At 34.5% G+C, this 25,064-nt stretch overlaps 1 protein-coding gene across 2 annotated transcripts in view; it reads right to left on the bottom strand.

Moving 5' to 3' along the window:
* Nucleotides 1–7,216: 7,216 nt before the first annotated feature.
* Nucleotides 7,217–25,064, bottom strand: part of Awh (LIM/homeobox protein arrowhead) — a 148,519-nt gene continuing 130,671 nt past the window's right edge. For both annotated transcript variants that reach the window (XM_085807417.1, XM_085807416.1), the window contains exons 4-5: nt 12,397–12,636; nt 7,217–8,681 (exon numbers count right to left, since the gene is read on the bottom strand). In XM_085807417.1, coding sequence (XP_085663543.1) covers nt 12,399–12,636 — 238 coding nt within the window. In that variant the 3' untranslated portion in view covers nt 7,217–8,681; nt 12,397–12,398. The remainder of the gene's footprint in view (nt 8,682–12,396; nt 12,637–25,064) is intronic.

The following is a 25,064-nucleotide window of genomic DNA, read 5'->3' as shown; positions in this document are numbered from 1 at the left end:
AAAATTCAGCACGAAGAAGGAAAACAGATATCAAAAACAAGTTTATTTCAGAGATTACACATAGTATTAATGTTAACTGATTTATAATGCAGCTTTGTTTGAGGTGAAAAAAGACGAGAAAATTCAGTACTGAGTTATTGCCCCAAGATTTGTCAATAAATGCTGCTATGCGCCGCGGCGTTTAGTGGAAGAGTAAGTAGATGGTTGCGTTGTTAAGAATGGTAGCCCATGTTGAGAATGGCTCCACAAGTAGCAAGCTCATCTGGTGTGCCTGCAGGTTCAGTATGCCGCGTTAAATGTTCTCCAGTCCTTGACCAGACATTTTTGATGGGCAATAGATCTGGAAGGCGGGCAGGCCAGGTTATCAGTACAATATAGAAAGAAAGAAAGTTTTAACAATGCAGACAACGTGTAATCGCGCATTTTCGTATTGAAATGTGGCCACAGGCTAGCCCTGAAGGTATATAAGGAGAACAGGTTGAAAAACCTGAGGGATACAGCGTTGGATGGTAAGTATATCGGTAATGCTTACTAGGAGGGTGCAGGAGGGAAATCCAATACCACCGCACATCATAACACCTTTTGGAAGTATCTGGTCTCAAGGCTAAATTAACGTCCTGTCATCGGCTTATAAAACTCACTCAGAGTTGCCCCAAGACGACTCCATTACGAGCATTGCCAAGCCGAAGCAGTGTACTCACTACCAAGTACGTCATTGTAGTTTGATGTTTGAATGTACCACCAAGAAAACTGCTCGTGCTCCCTATGTTTGGAAGACCACCAGCAGCCTGGTGGTTGGCCTATCTGCCGCCCTTCGTCCTGGGAGCATTGCCGCCTCTCCACCGGGCCGAGGTGGCCCTCAGAGGGTCTCCACACCATAACACCGGGTGCAGGAGCAGTATGACAGTATTCGGAAACTATGTGGAAGCTTACTGCATAACACAGCAGTAAGCTTCCACATAGTTTCCGAACTCTAATACGGCCATTGTGGCACCCCAGGCAGAAGGTTGATTCATTCGAAAGTACAATGTCACACAATTTATATGTCCATCTCCGCCGTTCAGTGCACCATAGCAAACGCGTTTAAATTTTAGCGAAAATTTAAATTAAAATTAAATGAAAGCGAAGTAAAGGAAGTCCATTGTACAGTAAAATGACATCAGATTATTCGTGCAGACATCGATTGTTGTATTATAGACTGCATTCGTTATGATATGCTTGCGAAAGAGGTAGTGTGTTTCAGGGTACTGCACAATATGCTTGTCTTTCCATGGTGTGGCGCGACGAAGCGGTTGCAATTGTTCCTGTCCGTCAGTCGTTCCCTCCCTTCACCGATTTCATACTCGCATGATTGTTGCTTGTCTGCATCCGATATGATGACCGATTTCACGGAAGGGTAATTTGCAATGATCCCGCTTCTGTTGAACAGATAAAAGTGCTCGAATGATGTTCAGGTTTGGCTGTGTTGAGTGTTTTCTGCGAGGTATACAGAAGTTGTACACACAAAAAATCTCACCAGAGAACAATTCACGTTATTCGAAATGGTAGCCTTTACTCCCTATATACAAGTTGTAAGAAGCGCTGTAGTCGCCCATGATGTGTGCGTGTGCTGAAATCGTAATCATTTGCATATTCCATCACGGTATTCATATGATGCAAGTTTCATACTGTCTGGATGCTTCCTTTACAGTACTGCATTTTCGACGGACAACAGTTTATTTGAAATGAGAAACTTCGTCTTCTACTTTTAAATTTATGTTTCGTTCAAAACGCCGTATGTTAGCAACCTGTGGATTGAAGGATATCATTTTACGCTTTCCGAAGAGAAATGTTCATATTCCATAATTCAAAAAAAGTTGTGAAATGCATGGTATTAAAATTTCTAAGTTCAAAATAAGCTAAGACTAAGTAAACTAAGTGAAACCTTGAATCTAAGTGAGCTCCTGATTCTAGCTGGTCTTAATAGAATTGTAAATTCTATGTAAGAGCTAGGTTCAAATGTTCATTTACAGTCTCAGGAGGTTGCTGGCATATTTCCTTTGTTAGAATCACCCTTTGTAAAGAATTGCAATGCAGTCAGTTTTGGATGATTACCGTCCAGATATTGCAGAATAGTTGTCCTTCTCCGTACTTGAAAATTTGCTTGTTATACACTGTTTCTTTCCAAAAAAGGTATAAGATATTTTCTCCTTCCTTGCAGCAAGCCTTCGTGGTAACGGTACCACACTCGGGGTTTATTCGAGAGGTCTAGGTTCGAGTCCTGGGGTGGGCATTGCTCATTTTTCACATCTCCTGCGTCAAGATAATCTGATGTCTCCATAAAGGTTCGAATGGGAAGAATATCTACTCTTACATATGAATAAACTTACTTGCCTAGATCTGAAGAACTCTTTAAAAATTTTTTTAAAAACTTCATACCTTGTATACCTCGTATTTATTCCACTTTTCTTCTAATTACTTAGAGGAAAAAATTGCAACTGGGAGAAAGATTTGGAGTACTGAAGTTCACACGAATGTTTAATAATGGCAACAAATCTGACACTATATCGTAAATTGACTAATACTCTGAATAATAAGAAACATCTATTTTATTTGCATTATAATAACAGAGACTATCACGAAAATCAGGACTGCGAAATTGAAGGCATAAAACTTTTATTTCTGGATTAAACTGCAGCGAAAAATGTTGAAAATCAAAATCATCAAAGAAACATCTTTTAGCATGCTATTTGCTAACGCTCCTCGTCGGAAACTCGTTTCTTTCGAGATCAGGCCCCTAGTAGCGAACTTCTAGCAGACCCCCCTTGTAGCTGCTATCTCAAAGCACTAGCACTATCGTCAACAAGCTGACGATGGTTTTGGAAACATACTTTCGTCACTAAATTTGGCAAGAAATCGCCAGAAGTCATTTATTTTAAGTAAAGATCAGGGCTTTCTGACTTAAATTCTTGTGTTTAATATCTTATAAATATCAATGTTTTCAAGCAGAATTAAGCAGCACGCTTCAGAGCCAGTGACTATGGACCCCAGTGTATTTGAATCTGTAACTTCTATTACTGAACGCTACTCTGTGCATACAGTTTTTACTTGACGGATTGCCCTCTGCAACTGCATTATTTTATTTTATATTATTCGTTTTTCACTTGACATTATTCTTATTTTATTGCAATTGCTATTTTAGTTGACATTATGTTTATGTATACACCAAAAGCATCACGTCACCTGCCTGACAACTTAATTATATTTTATTATCACTGAACTTAGCTGTGACAATTATTGGACTGATCTTCATGAAACATTAGTTATTTTTGGACTTTAATGTTTGTAACTTATGTATATAATCTATGAGTATCGCTGCGAACTCAAGCAGCTTTAGTTATGGACTTCACCTGAGTGAGGCCACTCACGTGAGCAGAGATTTTGTCAAGTTTTACTATTTTTCCTGCAACTTTCACCATATTCACAGACTGTATTTTTTTAAATTGACGTTGAAGACAAACTTCTAAAGGTACTTTTATAACATTATATAATGTTTATGATTAATTTTGTGTTATTTTATCAAATATTGTATTTCCAGCATTTTTTACCTGGAATCTCTATGGATCAATCCGATGTCTCAGCAAGGTCAGCTGGGTCTGGCAGGATAGAATAGGTGGGACACCCCTTTATCCCACCTATTCTATCCTCCCAGACCCATCTCCAGCATTCATTCTGTCTCAAGGACGTGTAGTGGCAACTACTTCAAGATAGCCAGATAAAAACATGCATAATGCATGTTATTCTTGGCGAAGAGCGGAACCTAGAACCTGGAGTTTCTGAGTAGTTATTGTTCAGAGCTGGATTCCAAGTACTGAGATATTCATAAGAGCTTCGCCTTTTAGATGCGCTTTGCATTGCTTTGTTTTTAACATTCTTAGTAGCTTGAAATGTAACTTCTGATTGTACTTTTTGATACTGTGAAGAGCTATGTACCTACTTTTATGGAAAGTTCCAGAACTGGGACGTGATTCTTTTGGTAAAATTAATTTTATTAAGCTCTCATCGGTCCTGTTCGTATTCAATATATTACGAACTCGTACACACGCAACAATACTTATTTTTTCCTGTAACTAAATTCAATATAAATTTTGCTAATAACTTCAGCCATAATCCTTAAAGTAATATAAACATGTATATGAATTTTTGTTTTCGCATTGTGAAGTATATCGCTTCGCCTGAGTTTCAATGGGCAAAAGGAAACAAAAAACAAAATTTCTAAACGCAACTAAAGCGCGTAAATTTCATATTTTCTAGCATCCTCAAAGATCCTAACACTTTACCCTTCGTTAAAGTAATTTACCACGTTTCTCTCTCCTGGAAAACATCCAGGAGACTGGCATATAGGCGGGCAACATCAAGCTGGCGCAATATTCTAATCTGAAATGTGGCAGTTGTCTTGGTGTCACTCTGTATTACACAATTCTAATTCTGTGTAACTCTAAATAAAGATCATAATTCTGTGTAACTCTAAATAAAGATCATAATTCTGTGTAACTCTAAATAAAGATCATAAATATGCTATTTTAAGTTCAGTATTTTAATCCTTTTTTTTTTTTTTTTTCTTCTCTGCTTTATTTTTTAAATATTTACACGAAAAAATTATAAATGATTGTCTTTTCAGACATAACGGTTTATATACGAATAAAAAAGTAATGACTCTTAAAATCTTACTTTTAATTCCTTTTTCGAGCTTAATGGCATTCACACTTGCAATACGAATTTTTACACTTTGCAAGTTTATCATTAAAACAATGTAATCAAAAATTGCTCCGTCTCCATAAAGTGTAAACAAATACAAGAAAGATGAGAAACAACGAAACGAAAACTCGTAATAATACTGTAATTTGATCTACCTAAGAAGACGTTTGATACGAAAATGTAAACAACGAGTATGATTCCATTATATCAATGTATGGTTTAAAAAATTAAAGTATTTGATCCCTTTCAAGTTTTTCAAAATGATTAAACACATATTTTTTTGTGTCATGATATACAAAAGTTAGTCCATATCAAAATGAGTATATAAATAAATGTATTATTTTACATATCTTCGTGAACTGGAATCCGAAGTCTTCTTCGTATACCTTTGCTCTTTCCTCCCGCCAGGAATTTTACAATGATCCGGAAAAACTGGAACTATCATTACGCCCTAAAAAATGTTAAGGTTTCATACACATAATTTATTCTCAAAAGCTATTTTAATTAAGAGTTTACCTTAACTTGTGCATTATTTAGTTCCTTCTCTACTTGTTAGAAAAGAACTTTTAGAGCATTATATTTTAACAACATATCAGCAATCATCGTTGATTTACCAGCAGTTTTAGTTGTCTGCCATAAACATGTATTCATAAGAGGTTTATTCAGAAGTTTTTTTTTTTTTTTTTTTTCAATGGCGGGTACTTGCCTGTGCCGGCATCGGCCACTCCTAAGGCCAGATGTGGTGGTCTCGTTATTATGGAGGCACCTAATAGGTGGGCCATCTTTGCCTCCTATGAAGGGACAGACAATTACATCGATGTCTTTTCCAGGATTCGAACCCGGGACCTTCGGTATCGCAGTCAGGCTTTCCTAACCCTTATACCGTCTGGGCGGCCGTTTGCTCATAAGTTGCTATTCGTATGTGAAATATATATTAGATTTTATCATTTTTGTCTTTAAGTAAGCTATTGTATTTTTATTTTCATTAATATCAGAATATGTATTATCAATTTTGAGTAATTGGATAGTTTTAGATGTTTGACAAATTTTTGCTCCATGTATACCACCTTGTATATAAATATTTTATTACCTGTTTGCAATGTGATAAGCGAAGATAAGTGTTAAAGTATTCTGTACACTGTATCATGAGATTCGAGACATATAGAAAAGATGGAACAGTTTTTACTTAAAATTTATTTTTTCTATATTCAGTACTCAAAATTTCACAATTACTGTACATCTAAACTGATATTTACACAAATTTACATAAGAAAACAACTACACATGAAATGAAACAAAAATGTTATGAAAATTTCGTGCTTTTGAGTTCATGAAATTTTCTGGAAAAGTTCTACATTTTTGCATAAAAGGGACATAAAGCATTCGAAAAACAGTTTATCTCCCAATTTTTCCAATTCTGTTTAAAAATTAACGTAAGTCATTCGCCTTGTTTCACTTAACTAACCTGTTGTACTGTGTGACGCTATTAAAATTTGACTAAACTTTGCTTTAATTAAATTCTCTTTCCCATATTTCTGACGATTTGATAATGCTAAGTAAACATACATACAACATGGGTTCATTGAGGTGAGATTTACAGATTTAAAATTAAAAGAAGGTTTTTAAATATCTTTGTAGTACTAATCTGAAAGTAAAGAATGCCCCAAATTCACACAAACTTTAAAATTTTCCAATTTAAAGTAATAGCAATTAGGATAGCTTTAATGAGTAGGAACATCTGCTAATTTATCGATATCATTCCACTTTAAATAATATATTCTCGAGACTCAAAATAAATTATATGGAAAATGAAATAATCTGTAGTCATTAGGACTATTTCGTTTTCTTTGCAAATTATTTATTTGCAAAGGAAATGATATCTCTGGAACATTCCAGAGAATTAATTCCTTTCTCTGGCTACTAAAGAGCTCACCTATCATTTGGTGAGGTTATAATTAAATTATTAAAGGTTTACAATTATTGCATTAGTAATATGTTATACAGTCAAACCTGAGATCCTAGATGTTCTCAAAAATTTCAAATGAATTAAATACCTGAAATTTACTCAATGAAAAGCGAACAAGTTGAGTCATATAATAAATACCACAGTCCCCTTTATAACTAAAATGTTCTTATTGTTTATTTCTTGTTAAAGTTACAGCAGGTCTTCTGGTAGGACCTTAGTCTGTGTCTGAAATTATATAGACTGAAAAGTCTTTACTTTGAATCAGACTGAGATAAGAAAACTTAAAATTTTAATGTTAATTAATTACTTGTAAATATGAATAAGTTTACTTTAGAAAGTCTGAGATAAGCATTCTTAAAAATTTAATATTAAATGCTTCTAAATATCAACACTTTGACTTTAGAAAGTCTAAAACAAAAGATTTATTTCTTCCGAGATAGCTGTACAAGGATTTGCAATCATTAATTGATGAACCGACTTGTTAGAGAAACTTGTGAGGCTTTTCTTTTTAGGGGGGGGGGAGACGACTAGCAACATAAACAGATTATTGAAAGCGTGTGAAGCTAAATGAAGCATCTTACATGTGTATATTACTTAACACATTAAGATACAAACATGTTTTATTGCCATAAAATTTTATCCCCAATTTAGTTTCGAACTTAGATCTCCGTCCTGTAGATATGAAGTATTTATTTTCTAGCCTTAATTTCTTTACATTTAAGAGGATCAAGGATATTTTTTTTATTTTATCTGAGATCAGTACGTATTGTTAATTTTAATTTTTGTTTTCTGTCTTTCTCCCTCCTGATAATAAACGAAACTCTTAGTTGAAATATCTTTTCGAAATTGATTTTTTATGTTTTAGTATGTTGTTTCCTTTTGCTAACAATAACTTATAAAATCTCGGAAAAAAAAAAAGTTCAACATGAAAGACTTACGTAAGTGCTCGATTGAATTAAATGTATTATTAACAGTTCTTCCGAGTTGTAGAAAAGAGTAAAACTGCGCTTTTTTTAATATGTAATATTTCTGTAAAAGTAGGAAAAAAACATTTGCATAATATATCTCTATGAATCAAGTGAAAAATAAATTATATTAATCACATTTGTGATAGGGTTTCAATTCTGAAAAATGATCGATCCTGTTTCTTATAAAGGTGAGAGAACCCACTGACATATATATGTCTCATTAACAAGAAATTTTAAATAAAATATCATCAGATTTCTTTTTCGAACTGTTGCCTCATTTGATAGATGAATTTCGTGGTTTTTTACTTTATTCGGATGAAAGACGTTCTTCATTGATAATTCTTCTCACTTCATGTAGTCTTAATATTGCATGAATTAATATAGAAGAGTAACAAACTCAACTCAAAAGCAGATTTTAGAATTCAAATGGATTACTACATATGCAGTCTGTATCTCTGAAATTTAGCTGCATACTCTTTAAATTATTATCCCTGGAAAGTTTTTATATATAAATCGCACCACAAACTAATGCACTGAAACATTTTCCAAATACGTATGAATTAAAAGCAACTTTCACGTAAATAAAGTGTTTTTCTTTAAAAAATCTCACTAATCAACATTACATATATTTGACACATTATCGAGCCAAAGAACTTTACACGCACGTTAATACGAACTGGTCATGACATTAAACAAGCTCTCCACCCATTTATCCCTTTGCTCCTCTATGTGAGATTGGCGTATCCAAAGGGATTTGGTTTTCGTTCAGAGGGAACGTCGGGGAACCATTTTTTTTCTCTCTTTTGTTTAGTCACCGGACTGTACTCGATGACCACCTTGGCGATGATGAACTATATACAAGTCAGAGGTCACCGGTACCGCCATGCTAGACTTGTACAGTCACGCCACCTGGCTCATGTTGAGTTGCAAGCTGGGGTGGGAGCAAAGACAGTACAACATTCCACAGCCTGGACAAGATGTCGCTGCTGTCATCGACGGCATCGAGATCGCTGGAAGAAAAAAAAAAAAAAGAAAACATAAAACTCAGGTAGTAGAACATGCTGTTGTTATTGTCAAAGCTTCATCTTTAAGATGGTTCAAGACTGAACGCAAAGGTTCTTAAAAGAACTTTATTTATTTATTTATTTTTCAAAACATCCTTCTTCAAAAAAAGCACAAAACATTTTTCATAAAGAGTTGTTTAGTTATTTTTTGTCGGAAACCTTTTCCTTCCTTCTCGGTCGCAGTTTTTTTTTTTTTTTTTTTTTTTTTTTTTTTTTTTTTACTAAAGTAGAAGTCATAACGGTACGGGTCGTTGCATTATTCGTTGTGATAGACACTCGTCATTCCCGTGTCATTATGGCGGCAAAATGAGGCGTCTGAGCTTTCAATTTAACAGCTAAAAATTATAGGGTTTTTATTTAACATAATAGAAAATAAGAAATTAACATTAATTATAATTGTTGCAATGATAAGCAACTTTACCTGAATATTCTTTTTTGCGTATAACAAAGAAATATAGTACAGCCCTATTTTCTCAATATTCATTCACAGTGATTTATTTCCATATTATATTGGCAATGGTTAATTAATGTAGAAATTTTATGATATAAAAATTAAATTTCAGTTTAATATAATTTTACTATGATACGGAAGCACGTGACTGTTAATATATTTGAAAGAAATGCAAAAATTAATGGCAGGTGATCATCAGTTTAATACAAGTGAAACGAAAATGGATTTATACTACACTTAAATTTTGTTTTGTAAATTCAGATATTAATGATGTAAAGTGTTCAAATTCAAAGCAGTTTTGATTCGAGTTCCTTCTTGATAACCCTTTATTCTTGCTAAAATTCCAAGGAGTAAATATCCTTAAGAAAAATCAAATTCATTATATGAATTCATTAAACTTCAGGAAACATAATAATTATTTCATTCTTTTCGTTAAATTGGGTTTAAAAAGTTTCCCAAAATCATACAAGGGCTTTCTAATTTGAAATTTTTTGGTTTTTCATAGCACTCAGAACCCAATGAATGGTTGTGGGCAACATTTAAATCAATTTTTGAGTAAAATTGTGAAGTTTTGGAGATTATTTACATAACTATATTTTTTATTATCTTATAGATAATTTCCTTTCTATTTCTTCGTTCTTTTCCTTTCTATTTCTATTCTCGCTGCGCTGGAAAAGTGTGACGCATGTTACCGAAAGAAAGAAAGTGTGAAGTATGTGATTTTCAGGCTGTTTCGTTACGGTGGTGCGACACATAGGAAAAAAAAAAAATGATTAGCTAATGATTGAAGTTTTGGGACATTCATTTGCCACAAAAGTTTTCTCAGTCAGCATTGTTATGTGAAATTTGAAAGCAATTTCCAAATGCGATGTAAATCCAGGGTAGATAGTACTTTTTGTAGTTTAAATGGTTAGCATCGATGTTTGCATAGTGGTAAGTGAACTGGCTTCCATAGCTTTGGACCCTAGTTTGAATCCCGGAGAAGCCATGGATGTATGGGTAGCGTATAATGACTTTGCGACATGGAAGCATTAAAATACTTTCGAGCTGAAAGTCCTCTCGAGAGGATGGTAGAAGGAAAAGACGGTTGAGAAATCTTCGGATCCGTTCCCGAGGGATACTTCTTCAAAAATGGTGAGCACATTGCCACTGTCACCTCTAAGGTGCCCTAGGCCTAAACCAGCAACAGGCACAACGTTTGCCTTCTGGCTGCAATAAAATTTGTAGATTTAAACGGATGTTAATCTGAAGTAAACAAGATAAGGCACAAAAAATAGTTAGTGAACACGCTTCGAGAATAAGTCCAGTTGAGTCTCAAGTTCAGTTTAATAACTGGTCTGAGAACTGCTAGTTTGAATTATGTTAGCTTGATTTCATTTATATTATACACGAATCATACTTCGTTTGGCTTTTCTTTTTATTGTAATTTTCGTTAATGCTATTTACTGAATATCTGTGTTTTCTTTAGAAACTTTTCTGTTTGCTAGATTCAAGTCGGCCGTACCTAAGACCAGATTCGTTTTGCTTTATTTATTTAGAAGTCTATAGTTAAGAACTTACTAAGCTAAAATTTCGTTTGTAATACACTGTTGCAGTGTTTATTATAAATTTCTAACCAGCTGTTCTTAATTTGTAACTCTGTCTTGTCTCTTCTGATTCGTATGTACGAAAACGTTTTTTTTTTTTTTTTTTTTTTTTTTTTCTTTTTCTTTTTTCCTCAATTGCCGTTAATGGCATTGGCCACTATTAAGGCCAGAAGTGGTGGCCATTTCATTGTGGATGCACCTAACAGACGACCACCATTACCTCCTATGAAGAAACAGACAATTTTACCATCCCCCCCCCCAAATGCCTTTGATCCCGGGCTCTTCGGTATCGCAGTCAGGCTCCTCTAACCACTATACCGTCTAGGCGGAATGTACAAAAACTCACTTCAGAATGAGATATTTAGTTGACATGAAGAGGTTAGGAAATGATAGAAATAGGATACGTTAACTGTGATTTGATAACTTAGCTTTCGATGCCAAACAGGTTTAAGAAAAAGCTTCAGATGATAAGGTGTCATTTCTGAAAACTGAACTTACAACTGTTATTTAATAATCAGGTTTAAAGTAAAGAGATTTGGCGACACAGTGCTATCTGGCGACTTTCCAAATTTTTCAGACATGGATTCAAACTCGTGTTGCATGGTGGTTTTCAGCATGTGTATTGTGAAAGCGGGCCAGCTTCCTTTAATAAGTGGCGCATTTCCTTTGTTTTATTATTTATTCATTTATTTATTTTTGCAGTCACCAGCATGTTGTAACTCTTTCTCCCAATATAATAAATGCTGCAAATTTTCACTTCTCGAAATTTGTTTTGGAAACATTGCAAGCTACATTTGTTTATTGATTTATTGATTTTTCATCTTATTCTGTGCCAGAATTTTAAGGAATTTTTTTTTTAATTAGATGATATATTATTGAGGCTTTATTTTTTCCCAGATTCTTATTTGATGAATCATCTGTGAATTCACGCAAATGAAAACTGCTATTACTTTTTTGTAAATAATTCTACTTTTGAAAGCCATAGATATTTTATTTTAATATTATAAATACATATAAATTAGTCCATGAATATGCAGGGAATTAAGAATTAATAGACTTAACGCAAGAGGTTGTTAAACAGAAAAATCTGATTTCTGAGCATTAAAAAAAATATATATGTTTAAGGGAAATAGTTCAGGGGAAATTATGGTTGATGAAAAATAGGCGAAATCTTCATCTCATCAACTGAAGAAACTGATTCCACTGGACAAATTTGCTCTAGAATATGTTAACTTGTTCTTACTTATCATGTGTATCAGTTTTCAACTTTTTACTCAAGGTCAATAAGCAGACAAGGTTAGACACTTCCCAATATTCGAGTTTAATGATGACATTTCACTTACAGAAGGTGGGAGATAAGATGACACAATTACATTTAGTTCTCCAGTTTGCTTTTCAGTATACTTTGGACCACTTACCTCACACGCTCAAAGATTTCTGCTGAAGGAAAAACAAACCTTGTAGCTAGTAACATTGTTTTTATCACTCTGGTTATGTTTGAACCGTTCAACATTATCTTTGGAATTTACTGAATAGTTATGATTTTAAATAACCACTACATTAGGAAAGATAAGGATGAAATTTAACTTATTAAAAAGTGTTTTTAACAGGCAGAAATTTTTACCGTTAGCTTTCTTTGCTTGATTGTTGAGATATTTCTTTTGCCGTGCCCTCGAGTTCTGAAACCAGACTTGAGTTACTCGTTTGCTGAGACCAGTAATCTGGGCTATTCTTTCTAAATCCTGGCCATCCGGATTCGAATCTAGGTTGAAATTGGCTTGTAGGACTTGAAGCTGCTCCTCCGTGAATGTAGTTCGCACCCGTTTGGTTTTGGCTTTCTGTTGGTGGTCTTGATCTGTGTTTTCTGCATTGAGAGAAAAAAAAAATATTTAAAGAGATTAATTTTAAAGTAAAAAGTATGAAAATAATAAGAATATATAGCAACAGTTGATACATAACATTAATTATTTTCTTTTAAGTAATAGGTCTACGACACTTTATCCGAGAAGCCATCTTTTCCCGTGGTTAAATTTTAAACTTTTATTGAGCATTTTACTTTCACAGGCTTACATTTCAAACTTTCCATTTCTCGCGAATGAAATTTGGTTACCGCTTAAGATGCATTTTGGACAGCATTCTCGGTGATGCGACAGCTTATATGACTGATGAATTTGGCTATTCCTGACGAATTCTTAACTACTAGTAAAGTGTACGGCCACTGGAGGGGGAAAAAATTCCGAAAGCAGAATATCTACCTATATGGCATCCTTATTAGTCTCTCATAAAAAGATTGACAGTATGAGAAATTATTTACAATGAAGTTTTATTTGAAGTTCACAAATTCCTTTACATTGAAATTCAGAAATGCTTTAGAACCTGAACTGATAGCGTAGCATAAATGAAGATAAAGATTTTACTTAGCACGCATAGTTGTATTGCAATAAATAAACACGAGTAAATATACCGGGATCCTATAAATGTTTCAGAGGCTGCAAGTTTTCAAAGTATACTTGTCGATGCACAAACATAGATTGAGGTCTTCAAAAGATTTCAACATGAACGTGTTTTAATACAGTAAAATTTGCATACATAATAAAAGGTAAACATACAGTTAGAAAATTGTTCATTTGGGCGGATGTTTGCACAATGTTATATTCACAATTCAGATCTTATAAATAATTATGAGATTGCAAGATTTATTTTAACAAAAACATTACTTTTTATGTTGTATCTTTCCTGCATTTCCTACTGTTCCATCACTCTGTCACAAAATGTAAATAAGGCGACTTTAAGTAATGAACTCTAATAATATCTTAGAGATTTGGTAAAGTCTGCTGCGGTGAAACTCCTCTACTGCTTCCCTTTTAGCTCCGTGCTCCAGACTGATGAATTTGCTTTTGACTAAAATTACGTTAGTAGTTACGGGTTAGCACAGCCAGGTTTTTAGGCTTTAAATTTAAACTTGTAATATGAATCATTGTTGTCTTTCTAGCCCGAAAGAAGCGGAAGTTAATGTTGTTAACTTTTTAATTTCCTTTAACTTCGAATTGAAATGAAAATAAATGTTTTAGTTTGACTTTTACTTTCTTGTTGTTACTTTAGCATTCTAGGTTTGAAGGCAAAGATAGGACGATAATTCATCCTCCTGTCAAAGAAATTAGACCAGTGTTTAAATTAAATGAAACTGAGTTTAACTTTCCGATACAACCTAACTAGTCTTGTCCTCGACATATCGATTTTACACTCAAGAGCCAAAACATTATGACCACCTGACAATAACGAGTTGGGACACCTTTGGCGCGCAACACAGCTTCAACCTGCCTTGGCATGGATGCCACAAGTTCTTGATAGATGGCCGGAGGCAGATTGTACTAGATGTTGTAGCAACTGTCACGCAAATCCGAGATATTGCGAATTGGTGGTCTTTGACCTCTGAGCTGCCGTTCCATGACATCCCAAATGTGTTCTATCGGATTGAGATCCGGTGAGTTAGGCGGCTAGGACATTAACTGGAAATAAGCATCATGTTCCTGGAACCACTCCAACACAATTGTAGCCTTGTGACACGGGGCGTTGTCCTGTTGGAACATTCCATTTCCAGCTGGAAAAACTGAGGCCATGTAAGGATGCAACTGGTCCGCAATGATGTTCAGATACCCTGTAGCATTTATGGTCTGTTCTATCACAACCACGGGTCCCAGAGACGCCCAAGAGAACGTGCCCCAGAGCATAATACCACCACCACCGGCCTGTGTACGACCTACTGTGCATTGAGGGAGCAACTATTGTAATGGAAGACGGCCATTGGCGTGATGAATGACAAACCGTGATTCATCTGACCAGGAAACTCTCTCCCACTGATCCATGGACCAGTCGTGATGTTCCCGGGCCCAGCGCAGGCGCAGTTGGCGATGACGCTTGTCAGCAAAGGCACACGAGTGGGACGTTTGCTGCGTAGCCCCATATCCAACAGTGTCTGTGTGCTGAACTCTGTGCTCCGATACTTTTCTACTTGGCCCTGCATTGTATTCGGCTGTCAGCTGAGCCGCTGTCTGGCTCCGGTTTTGCTTTAATATGCGAGACAGTCTTCGACGACCTTTTTCTTTGATAACGTGGGGACGTCCAACACCAAGTCGTCTTTTGCTGGTTTCACCGTCATTTATCCGCTTTTCATACGTACTAACAACTGTAGATCGCGAACAATCCACGAGTCGTGCAGTTTCGGAAATACTTGTTCCGAGCTTTCGAGCCATTACAATCTGCCCTCTATCAAAGTCCCTTAGATCCGCAGCGTTTCCCGTCACACACAGAAGTAAGTGAAAGAATGATTCTTCAGGATCTTGGATCTTGGATCTTCGAACATTTAAGAAGTATCAGTCGTGAGACTCTTACTAATATAAATCCCATCGATGACTTCATGGGTAAATCATGAGCTTTAATAAAAGCTTTTTTGGCAATAACCTATGTCAAAAATGATGTTGTATTCTTCATTCACATGCTTCAACTGTACATATTAAAAAATTATTTAGAAAAATTTTTAAGTCACATAAAAATAAACTGTAACATATAAAAAATAAAATACAAGTAGTAGAAAATTCTGGAGTAAATAATGAGAAGAAAAAATATATTACAAGTCCTATTTGGTATTTAACTGTTCGGTTAGGACCGAACCTACGATCTCGTTGAGCAAAAAAGTTCCGAGGTCTGTACCGCTCGGCTTCGTCTCCACCTGATCAATTTAGCACTTAAAAGTACTTAAACAAACAGTTCTAGTGCCTGCAGGGCGAAATCAAGCTTCTCGTTCTCGTTGGTTACTTTGGTAAATTTATGATACAGATCTTTTAATTTGAAAATAAGGGATTTAAATTCATCTAGGTTTTTGACTTCTGATATTTTGGTTTTTTCGGTCTCGTTTTCTTTAGGTGCTGTAACATTCGCGTAAGTTTTCTTATTGGTATCTTCTTTAATTGGTTCGGGGTTTTGTTTATTGAAATTTGGAAAATCTTCTTTTTGTGGAATTTTCTGCTTTTTTTTTGGTATTTTTACTAGGATGTTCAGGACAATCAATACTTGTAGCGGCGTGAAAACCACTACAAAGCACGCATCTTGCAGGAATTTCTTTTTTATCTTTAATCGGGCATTGGAAAGAAAGGTGATTTTCAAGACATCTTACGCATCGTGGTTGATTATGACACGCTCTCTGCGTGTGTCCGTATCGTTGACAACGATAACACTGTACGGGACCAGGTCTAGAGTTGTATCCAACAATTCTAACTTTCATATCGCTGATGTGCGTTATGTTAAAGATTTCTTTTTCTTGTGGTGTTCTAGGTGTTTCGACGTAAAAATTGGGAGTATAGTGGGTATTCCGTCTCGCATTCTTTGTAGCTGGTGAATTTTTAAGACTGTGATTTTATGTAGTTTAAGTTCTTCTTTTATTTCTTCGATAGGGGTTTGTGCAGATAAGCCTTTAATTACTGTTTTGAGATTCTTTTCTTTGGTTAAGAGAAAAGTGTGGAATGGGATAGGTGCTTTTTCGAGATAGTCTTGTACGGTGCGGAAGTCATCTTCGTTAAAAAATTGAACTCTGATGTTGTCACCTTCAATTTTCGTTTCAAGCTTAGTGATTTTTAAATTTTCTTTTATGTGTTTACGAATTTCCGGCCAGTTATTGTTTTTAAGATCTGTAATGACTATTGGTGGTATTTTGGTATCTTTTGGATAAGGGCTGTTAGGTTTTTTAGGCTTTTCCGTTTGAGGGGTCATATCGATGTCATCATTATTTGTATCAAGCATTTCTTCATTATTAAGAGAGTCAAATCGTGAGGAAGTGCTGATTGTTTGAGAGCTGTATGAAGATCCGCTATCGCGACGCGATCTTTTGGCTGGCTTTACTATAGACCAATCATTTGCGCTATTGCTAGCGGAAGGCGGGAACTGTGCAATAATATTATCTACATCTCTTTTAGGGATGAAAGAATAAAGTTTCTGTTCTTGAGTTTTAAGTTCGGCTTGCATGGATCGTCGGAGTTGGACGCTTTCTTTAGTTATAGGAAGTTGTTGTACTTTTTCTATGGCATCTTTAAGTTCTTGAATATGATGGACAATTTGTTGTACTTCATTGTCAAAATCAGACGTAGGCCTCGGCTTATTAAGGCATTTGCCTTTGTTATCTATCGACATTCTGCTGGCTATCTGTTTTTCCGTGAGAGCAAAATCATACTTACAAAAGGAATCAAGTAGAGAGAGAGCAAAAAACAAGACTTCACTCTATGAGTGAAGCAATCCAAGTGATGTGATTCTTCAGTCTAGTCTAGTCTGTGCGACTATAGCCGAAATGTCGCGCGGCTGCGCAACTTGTCCGGCTCTTGAAAATAAGCCCAAAGGGCACATGACGTTGCAGTTTCTTGACAAGTTTAGAGAGGTCAAAGGTGTTTACAGGGGGCGACCATGTGTCGCAAGGCCTTTAAAGGCGCGCACAATAAGAAAATCGCAAAGCAGGAGCCGTGAGGATCTGTGTGAAATGTTTGTGTACATGAACATCAAGAAACACAGACAAAATCCAACAATTTCAATCTTGACATTTGAATTTAAGACACATCATAAAAAATAAACATATAATACTTTATTACATACATACTACTGAAACGTAAAAAGGAAATACATTAATTACAATTGAAAATTAAAAATAAAAATAAAAATAATTATATTATATACAATATGTACAAGAGCAGTGCGTACCCATCATGAAAATTTTACGTTGGGAAATTTAAGTCCCTGGCGAGGTGGGCCGCGAGTGGTGTTAACGAGGCATCTTCATTAAGAATCACATAATCCAAGACATTAAGATCAGTCATGGGTACACATTCCTGAGCCTTATTAAAGAAATTGTTGTTAGCATTATGCAAATACGTCTCGACGGATTCCATTTTCAAGTCACGGTGTAGAGTGTGATTTGAAACGTAACAATGTGCACTAGCTATCATTCGAAGAGCTTTATTTTGTAGAATTTGTAACTTGTCTATCTCCTTCTTCTGAACAGTTGCCCAGGCGGGAGAGGCATAAGAGAAGATAGGACGTATGATAGATATATATATGTGTCTTTTCCTTTTTAAGTCTAATCTGGAAGTCGCAGACAGAAGCGGCGTGAGACTTCGTAAGACTCCGATAGTTTTTCCTCTAATGCAGTTAATATGTTCTTTCCAGAGGAAATTTGAACAATATTTTAGTCCAAGGTAGGTAGCACTTTTGACAACAGGCACTACAGTGTCAAAGAGTATCAGTTGTGTTGTCAAGGGATGATTCATCTTATTTTTCTTAAAGATTAGCAGTTTGGACTTATCAGCATTGATTGCTATTTTCCATTTGGCGCACCAATGTTCCAGCTTAGGCATAAATCTCTGCAGTTTCTTTAGGGCAAAATTCGGTGTCCCAGACTTGACAGCGAAAGCTGTATCATCTGCGTAGCACCCCATGAAGAAGTTTTGATCAAGGTGTTCAGCAGGTAAGTCTGCTACGTAAAAAAGATAGAGTACTGGCCCTAAAATAGATCCCTGTGGGACCCCGGCCTTTACTTCTTTCATAATCGATTTACTTTCGCCAATTTGAATGTGGAAAGTTCTGTTTGTCAGGAAAGAATAAATAATTTTAATCAGCGCATCACTGAACTTTAAGCTGATTAACTTATAAATAAGCCCCTCATGCCAGACGCGGTGTGATTCTTCAGACTCTCCAGCAGCAGTTAAATACCACTTTCACCTGATCACGTGCCTTCCACGTCATCCAGGCGCGTTCATCGCAAAATGTAGGGCTGGTCATAATGTTTTGGCTCTTGAGTGTATGTCAACGTACTTAAAACATTTTTAGATATTTGATATTTTAGATTAAAAAAAATGTTTGCAGCTAAATTGGATACATAATAAAGAACATTTTAGAAAATTTAAAACATTTTGCTTGTGCAAAGTACTTAAAAATACCGTGCTTCTTTCACTGCAATTATGAAGTAAAGGAATTTAGTAGTTTTCTATTGATAAAATGCCCGAAAGGTAATTATTCTGAGTCACGAAACGAATTTGGCAATGTTATTAAAATATGCTTTATGACAGTTGTAAATGAAAAATTAGATAAAAAGTGGAAATTTTTATTAACAGAGATTCACGAAAAACAAAAACAAGAAATATATAAGCCCTTCAAGACAGTTTGGATCAAGCAGTTGTAAGCAGACAGTCAGTAGTGGATCAAGCAAGTTGTAAGTTTTAACAGTTTATACTAAATGGATAGTGACATTTATATTAATTTTCAATATATTAATTTTCATAACTTTCTTAAAATATTATGCATTGTTGATAAAATACCAACTAATATATTTAAAAATACATTATTTTTAGTAACTATATAACTGAACATGAATGCTAAACAAAAGAAATTCTACAGATACAGCTATTCAATTTTGCAATTAAAAAAAAGGGGGGGGGTAATTTTTAATGAAACCGCAAGAAGTTATTGTAAATACGAATATAAATGTTCAGATTTTGATTCTAACGTTGATTAAAAAGTGGAGACACAAAATTTGGTATAATTTTTTGCTTTGCAATTTTATGTAATTTGAGTATATTTTACCATTTCTACTCTCTGTATATAAAATGCTTAATTTAAATCGCTCCGAAAGGTTTTCCCTTGACAAAATTGCGCAGAAGTAATGAATTCTAGCAATCTGAAAAACAAGCTGCAAAACGTATGCCACATGGGATGGCAACGTTTTGCAAAATTGGCCTGTGCTTGTAGTTCCTTAAATGTTTTAACAGTGATAATATTTGCACAGAAGAGGAAGTTCAAAATAGCTAATGCTATAAAGCACTTTTGATACTGCAGTTCCAGAGTAAAAAATTACACGAAGTATAAACAATAATGTAATATTAAAGCAGTAAAAGTTATCGCGAAAAAGCCTACAGTAATAACTGCAAAACGATATATACTTCAAAATCAAGAAGGGATTAGAAAAGACTCAAAAATTTTGAACTCAAAAATTTTCATATTATGTACGCAAAAAATCAATAACATTTCAAAGACAAAGAAATTATATACAAAAAAATTGCAATAAATGGTAAATTAGCCCAACTCGAGGTTTCACACGGACTTATCAAGTGAAAAGCGTGAGAAAACTCGAATCTAGCTAATACCATAAGCGCGTTTCGTCAAACGAAAACAATTGAGACAGAAGGCGGAAGTTCATTAATAGAATTAATATAAAAGCACTTTATGGTGTTAAAAAACAGAACGATGACACAAGAATGCAAAGCATGGTGAATCATCACTTTTCCTTTTTTGGGAGATCCGTTGATTTACTTGTTTTTCTTCTTCTTCTTCCCTCCCCCCAAATTTCTTTACAAGTCTTTTTTTTTTCTTTTTGTGATTTTGATTGTATACAGTAATAAGTACGATTATATATAATAAGTACTACTGTATATACTAAGTATGTATATGGTAATAAGTACTCCTAATATTATTATTAGCAGTAATATTCGTATCCTTAAATGTGCTCTCTTAAAAATAAAGGAAAGAAATAAAATCATAACTTGAATGAACAAAACCACCTGCAGGCAGTCATGGAATTTAGTTTCTTAGGAAAAAACTTATAAAATTAAAAACCTATTTAAAATTTAAATAACTTTTAGTGAAATTTAAGTCAGTGTTGCTTGAAAACATTTGTGCTTATATCATATTACGAAAAAGATACATGAATGAAAACAGAAAATGAAATAAATAAATTCGCTATGAAATAAATAAAATGTTAATTTGTTTAAACATATGTTAATGTAACACGGTTTTAATTGGTACATTTTTCTGTAACATTTTGCATGTATAATTCATTTTTTTAAATAAATATTTTTGCAACGTATATCGGCCTACATTTGTAGATATTACTCGATATCCTGAAAATGCTGCATTCTGACTTATCATGTAAGGACTGCGTTCTGCTTAATTACCCAGGGTCTGAGCAGTTCCAACTTTCAGGTACATAGATTTTGAATGGTGGATGCAATACTTGCGTATGCGTGGTAGTTACTCCATTTTTTTTTAAGGGGAAATCAATAGGGCGTGACATTCAACGATCTATAATGTTTTAGCTTGTTGAAAATAGCCGCTTTATTCGAATTTCATTTTTACCATATTCGATACTCAACGGCGTTGTCATAACATGCATTGCAACTGAAATTATTTTATAATATGACAGCTGTGCATTAGCTGAATGGGAAAGGTTTTAAAACTTCCTCATGTCTACGAATAGATCGAATTATTCCAAGTAGCTGGTCTATTTAATATAAATTTAACTCATCTCTTGCAAGCAAAAGACGTAAAATGGATCAAGTTATACAGCCATTAGGTTTTCTCAAAGCGGGAGATGTGAAAAATGAGCAATGTCCCAGCCGGGACTCGAACCTGGACATCTCCAATACGTGCCGAGTGTGCCACCGTTATATCCTGAAGGCATGCAGGAAGCAGAAAATACTTTATAAAATCATTAACTAAAGAGTTCAGAGCGGGTAAATCGAAATTCACGGGCTGAAGAGCGCAAATAAAAATACAAAAATATCAACTAGGCTTAAAATAACGTTAAAACAGTGAGGGATCCAAATAGGAACTGATAATTCAGCTTTCAGATTTTTAGACAGACTTATTAATAACATCATTTAACTCTAACATATATGTAACATTGCTGATATTTTTTTTTACAAATATCATCCTTTATAATATATTTTATTCCACTCAGATATGAAAATGTTTGTGAAAGCATTATACATTTTGTAATACTAACGAACATAACTTGATTCACACTAGAAGCGTCTTCTCTGAAGGACGTAGTTTTGCAGTGATTTGAATCGGATAATGGCCAAGCAGATAGGAGCTGTCTATCTGAGGGAAGGGATGCCGGTTGTGGGAGCTTTTTGAGGTAGACTGTCTCGTATTCAGTTACTCATACAGAAAACCACATAGGTCACAGGCGGCCGGCTCGTTCGCCGAGATTTGAGCCCTTCAGCGATTTAACCGCCCGACCGCTTGTGGACGTACAATTTTGTAATCAAATATTCTATATTATTTATCGATATTAGCATAAACTTTCCTTCTTTGTTACGTTTGTAATTACTTTAGCTAATATAAATTTCGTAAAATATCTTTGTATGGTTGCATTCTTTTCGCTTGGCCAGATAATATGCTGATGCGTGCTATATATAGAACAATAGTCTGGGCAAAGAGAATAGCAGTAGTATAACAACCACTGATTTCTTTGTCATTGAAGCAATAGCTATGAAGTGCTTCACATTGTCTGGGTACGAATTCCAACACTATTTTTAAAACAATTTTATCTCTTCAAGGTACCTCTTGTTCATCTGCTTCTTTCCTCTAACACAAATCAGTGTTAAGTAACGAATTTTTTTGTACATTCAAACGAGTGAAGAATATCTGTGGAATATATTCTTGGCAGACGAAGCTCATTTCCACTTGGATAGTGCAGTTAACTAATGATTTTTGGAGGAAGGGAAATCCAAAATCCATTTAAGTTAGTAAAGATTTTAACACGCTTTCTCTAAATTATGGTTTACGTGGCATTTCACTTTCATATTTTATTGAAATAAAAACTGAATCTTAAAAAGAATATTTATTTTTTTCGTTATTATCATAGTTTATGGAATTTTATTTGACTTACAGATTATCAACAACATTTTGTACTGTTATTAATGATTTTGGCAATTTGCGCGTCAAATTTCCCAGAATAGGCCATATTATTGAATAAATCCCTTTGGTTCTGTGCCGCAAGATATAAGTTATCTATTGCCAATGGGAAACTTAACATAAAAAATGTACAAATTATCATTTCACGAGAGATTCATAATTCACAACAGCAGCTCTATCGCAATAGGTTTTCTCTTCTTTACTTTATTTATCCGCAGGAGAGGGGAAAAAAACTCTCTCTGAATATTCCCGCTAGCAGTTCTCCTGTTTTTGATGAAATAACTCCGATCACGTGACGTCATTCAAGCTACGTGACACGAGTGCCGACCCAATTATTCGAAATTTAATTAACTAGAGTTTGAGGTAAAATTCAAAAGACATAATCAACAAATTTAATCAAATCTGCTGCGGAGGAAGTGACACCACTTCATGCATTATGCACTGTTTGTTTAACACCACGCCTTATTAATTATACAGTGAATAATTAATAAGGCCCGCTACTATCTAATTAATTATACAGTTGAATATAATACGCGAATAACTTTTGAAGAGCAAAAGAATATGGATGGAATATTATGCAAAAGAATAATGAAAACTTTCTTTTCAAAAATCTATTCTTTTTGGCGCTGGAGAAAAAAGAAAATTTCAAAGTTTTGTCTGCTTAGATCTTGTTTACTGCTTTGTTTGTTTGTTTTTGGCGTGTTTTACATTCATATTCTGATACAAAATGAATGAGTTGCTTTGATTAGTGATATACTTTTGCTTACGAATTATTTTGTACGTTTTAATTTTAAAAAAGGAATAAAATTGCATTTGTTTCCCTTTTAATACCGAATTCAAATTATTTGTAAAATATATCTTTTTTTATTATTATTTAATCCGTATGCTAGGGAATAGCCTTTGTCTCGTCTAAATTCTTACCGTTGTTTATTATTGAACGTCTCCACTGCTTTTAATGCTAGAAAAAAAAATATGCTCCTTATTAGCATTTTAACATTCTAAAAATTGATTGCATAAATAAGTTATCGTAAATCTGTGCGGTTGTTTCAAAGTCTTAACTATATGAGCTGACTTAAAATATTTGCTGGCTTTCTATCACTATCTTTGAATTAAGTTAAGAGACCTTAAACCTGCTTTAAAGAAATCCCCATATACTTGTAGAATAACTGCAGAAATTTCCAGTATTCCCTTAACAGATGAAGGCAGTACCGCTATTCGCTTCCTGTTCGACAGACACGAGTATATTAAAAAGTCATTTAAAAAAGGCGGCGTTAGTAAATACTTTTATTAAGATGGTTTAATGTTTGAAGAAAGACTCTGATTCAAATATAGAAGAGAGTTCTGAAGAAAATTTATCTAGCTCTACGATGGGGATAAAAATTAAAGCAATCTTTACAGCCCTGCGTTTTTCCTTTATGTACAAGTGTTTTATAAGTACAAGTATTCTCTAATTTAGTTCTCGATAATTTTATGATATCGAATTATTTTTAACAATACATACTTTTTTCAATAAAATATTTTTTCTTTCTATAAAAATGCTCTTGAAGCATGATAGTATACATCGCAAATGTGATAAGTTTTTAAGAAGAACGCAACCATTGTTTCTAAAATTTAAATATTTACAATAAAAATACATTTTTGGTAACAACTTCTTATACTTAAAAAATTAGAAATGATCTAAAATAACAAAAAATTATAAATATATCTAATTCTTGATTTTAAAATAAACACCCTTATTGCAGAAAATACTGTTTTCCGCTTCAATAAAAGTTGGTAGACTGGTTTTTGGAGAAACGCGTACAACTAATAAGCATTGTACTAAAAGACGTGTTCTCAAATGTTTGTTCCAAATTAAGCTTAAACCCTGCTTGGAACTCGGAAGGAAACTGAAGTCTACGTATGTTTCGCCTTAAACTAGATCGTCACTTCTAAACTTTTCGTCATTATTCACACTAAGTATTATTTAAGCAATTTCCTGATTTTCTTCGTCTATTTAATATCGAGAGTAGTATTTAGATGGAACGCTTGGCTAAGAAGCGAGACAACTAAATGACAAATTGTCATCCCACCTCACTTAATGACATGAATTTTGTTGCTAAGTCAAAACTAAGAAATCCGACCATCAGGCAGAAATTTCAACTACTCGAACTCAACACCAACAGAGTTATTTCCAAAAACTTGGCAAGACTTAGAACTGGCTATTTCAGAGGGATGAAAATCTTACCAGAGAAAACAGGAACCTACACTGTCTGCAGAAACTGCCCTGGAATCGAACTTGGAGCAAACCGCATCTTATCCTGTCCCTCCATCTTGGCTGCAATGCAGCAAATTAGTGATTGTCGCCGGGAAGATCTGCATGAAGAAAATTGTCTCGAGATAGCTAAGGCGGTCTGCACCGCCCATGGTACCATCTAACTGACTTCATGGACACGACAACAAATAACAATAGTATTTAAAGGGATAGTGTTCTTCACACAGACGTATGATTCAATTCCATTTCAAACTTGATATTTATTATGTGATATTGTTTATATAAAATATTAATTAAAGTATGTGAGT

This window comes from Stegodyphus dumicola, chromosome X1, assembly GCF_044657685.1.
Source record: "Stegodyphus dumicola isolate Sdum_Otavi_A_Nest chromosome X1, ASM4465768v1".
Classification (NCBI taxonomy): Eukaryota; Metazoa; Arthropoda; class Arachnida; order Araneae; family Eresidae; genus Stegodyphus; species Stegodyphus dumicola.
This window is presented reverse-complemented; position numbering and strand designations above follow the sequence as displayed.